The sequence below is a fragment of the Mus pahari genome, chromosome 6, assembly GCF_900095145.1.
Source record: "Mus pahari chromosome 6, PAHARI_EIJ_v1.1, whole genome shotgun sequence".
Classification (NCBI taxonomy): Eukaryota; Metazoa; Chordata; class Mammalia; order Rodentia; family Muridae; genus Mus; species Mus pahari.
The window spans coordinates 59415906-59419332 of NC_034595.1; the positions used below are offsets into that span (position 1 = coordinate 59415906).

General features: G+C 48.2%; 1 protein-coding gene across 1 annotated transcript in view; it reads left to right on the forward strand.

Annotated features, from left to right (window-relative positions):
• Positions 1–3427, forward strand: part of Cc2d1b (coiled-coil and C2 domain containing 1B) — a 15748-nt gene continuing 12321 nt past the window's right edge. Inside the window, exons 1-2 of the mRNA XM_029540389.1 lie at positions 1–111; positions 1389–1529. Of these exons, the coding sequence (XP_029396249.1) occupies positions 1406–1529 (124 nt within the window). The 5' untranslated portion in view covers positions 1–111; positions 1389–1405. The remainder of the gene's footprint in view (positions 112–1388; positions 1530–3427) is intronic.

A 3427-nucleotide genomic window follows, 5' to 3' on the forward strand; every position in this document is an offset into this window, starting at 1 on the left:
CCTGGGCGGGTGCTTCCTGTGGCTGTCTCCGCCGCCGCCGCCCGGGGGCCGCGGAAAGCTAGGCGGTTCCGGGCTCGAGAAGGCCCGGTTTTGGTTCGGGTCCGCTGCGAGGTATGCCACGTGCCCGCTTCCCGGCGTGTGGACTCTGGGGGCGGCCGGGGAGATAGAGGCGGCTTGGGTCGGGCCGGGCCGAGCCTGGCTGCGGGAGGGCCGCGACCGGCCTGCGGCGGCGGAGCATCTCATTCTCCCGAGCTCCTTCACTCCCGCACCCCACCCCGGCTGATGCTTCGCTGTTGACTGCTGTCCGAAATAGGACACTTGGAGTGGCTTACGCCTGTGCGCTCACACCCAGGGAACCTCGCAGCCCGGTTGATTCCAGCCCCAGTCGCGGGATCGTGTCTTGTTTCTTAATCCCCACGCCACCTCACACTTCTTAGATTAGCAAGCCGCTCAGGGCTGAGGTTTCCCGCCCTATATGATCTCCCACTTCCCTGGGCACCTTCTGCATCGACCCATGATGCCTCCCAGTGCTGTCTGGGTAATTAACGCCCAAGTGCCTTTAAAGCCTGAAAGGTGTTTCTCTTTCTCCCCTGGTTCATGCCTTCATTTCTAGCCTTACGTTTTGGTTTATGCCTCAGTGATGCCGGGCGTTTCTTTTCCTTGTGTAGGCCAAGCCAGTTCTCACCTCAGAACTAGTGTCAGTTCGTTTGATTTGCTTGGAGCTCTGCTATTCCCCAGTGTGCAAACTTCATGACTCAGCACGGGCATCGTCCTCTCCTAGATGCCTTTTCTATGTCCTCGATAAGGGGCTGCCTTTCGCACCCATGGTCCCTGCAGCTGCTCTGTGGTCGTTGTCTGCCCATGGGTCTGTTTCCTTGAAGCCTGAGGTTGACCACTTGTGACATCTTTTAGAGGCTCTGAGCGCTGAATCAGATGCAGAGTGTCCAAGGGAACTGATGATGAAAACGATCTATGCCTGTGCTGCCCAGTGGTACCCATTAATCAGGTTCACCTACTGAGCACTTGAAATCTGTCTGGTATGACCGAGGAACTGAATGTTTACTTTAAATTTAAATAGACACGTTATTTGCAGAGCAGACAGCACTGCTTTTAAAAGTCTTTCCAAACCATTGTACCTCAAATTGCTTCCATAACTCTGCCTTCCATGGTCACCAGTCAATTCAGAAATTGTGTCCCCACCCCCCATATCCCTCTGTTGATAGTGGTCCCCTGACTTCCGTACACTACCTCTCCTTGCCTCTGTGCTATTAATTATAAAGTGGTGTTTTAGCCCGTGGGAGTAAGTTCCCCAACTACAGTTACCACTGTTGGGGGCCATAACTCATCATTTATTCCAGTCTGAGTCTCTTCAACTTTACACCTGATAGGTATCTAGCCTGCCAAGATGCCAGGGCCAAGACCTCGGAAGGGCCCTAAGACCAGTGGCCAGGGTGCTGAGACTGCCAAGCAGGTATGGACATGGTCTCCTTCACCCCAGGTTCACATGGAGTACGGATCTCTAGACATTTGTGGCTAAAGAAATGATGGCATGAAATCTGCCATCCTACCTATGTTCAAGTGTGAAGCTAAGGAACATTATACAATCCCGTTGTTTTGCAACCATCACTCCAACCCACTCACAGAATTCATGTGCAAAACCTGATCAGAAATTTGTGGCTCAGTGGTTAAGAGTGCTAGCTGCTACTTAGTGGCTTAAAACCACATCCAACTCCAGTTCTAGGGTATCCAACACCCTCTTTTGGCCTCCATCAGCACTGCAGCCACATGCTGTACATACACATATATGGGAAAACCTATCATACACATTTTTTTAAAAAAACTGAAAAACCCGAACAACAACGACAACAAAAAACAGTTAAGGTTGGGTTGACTGTAAGTATAGTCAAAATAATGGACATAGAAAATAAGGTGGAAAGGGGAACATGGGCTAGTGTTTCTGAGATTTCTGATCAGGTTTTGCACATGAATTCTGTGAGTGGGTTGGAGTGATGGTTGCAAAACAATGGGATTGTATAATGTTCCTTAGCTTCACACTTGAACATACGTAGGATGGCAGATTTCATGCTGTGTTTACTACAATTAAATGTGGGGGGCTGGAGAGATGGCTTAGCGGTTAAGAGTACTGGCTGCTCTTCCAGAGGTCCCGTATGGTAGCTTACAACCATCTGTAAATACAGTGTCAGGGGAATCCAACACCCTCACCCAGACATACATGCAGGCAAAACACCATGCACATAAAATAAAAATATATCATTTAAAAAATTAAATGTGGCACATCATCCCAGCACTAAGGAGGCAGAAGCACGAAGATTGTGAGTTCAAGGCCAGCTTAGTTTATACAATGAAAGCACTTCTCAAATTGCTTCCTTCTTCCCCCACAAAAGAAGATTGGGTATGTGTGTGGTAGCGTCTCTCAAGGTGATGAGAACTAACTAATCACGAATCATGTGTCTCTCAAGGTGATGAGAACTAACTAATCACGAATCACGCTAAGTGCTGTGCCCAGTGTTGCTGTTTTCGTTAATTATAATAGTGGTTTCTTTTAAAAATTCTACATCTTTTAGATGTTTCCTCTGCACACTGGGCCTCGCTTGGGGTGAGTGGGGATGGAGCATAGGGCTTTACACGCCGTGTGACTGCCCCTCCGCTGAGCTGTAACCCTAGCTCGGTTTTGCTTTTTATTTTGACACAAGTTCTCAAGTTGCCAGGCTGACTTTGAACTTTTATGTATCCCAGGCAGGTTTTGAACCTGGAGTCTTCCTGCCTTGTCTCCCCAGTGCTAGGATCATAAGTATGCACTACTACACATAATTTCATTATGTGATTTTTTTTTTTTTTAAAGACAGAATCTCATGCACAGCATAGGGTATCCTTGAACCCCTGATTATCCTGCTGCACCTCCCACGTGCCGGAATTGCAAGCATGTGCCACAATGCCAGGCTTTATTCGGTGATTTTTCTTTTTTGTTTTTGTTTTTTAGTGAGATGGTTTCAGTTTCTAGCCTAGAATTCACTATTTAGACAGATTGGCCTTAAACTTGGGATGGTTCTCTGGTTCTCTCAAGTTCTGATTTGTTATGTAATTTTAAAAACAATTATTTAACTGTATGCCTGTGTGAATGCATGCCACACGTGTGAGTCAGATCCTCAGATCCCCTGGGCGGGAGATAGAGGTGACTATGAAACGTCCACTGTGGTGCTAGGAACTGCTCAGGTCCTCTGGAAGGGGAGGAAGTGCTCTACTACTGCACCATCTCACCATGCCCTGTGATGTCATTCTGGAGGATCCTTCTCTGGGCACTGCAGGTGAAACATTCTTACACATAAAGTAGTATCTTTAAAAACAAAAACAAGCCGGGCGTGGTGGCACATGCCTTTGATCCCAGCACTCGGGAGGCAGCGGCAGG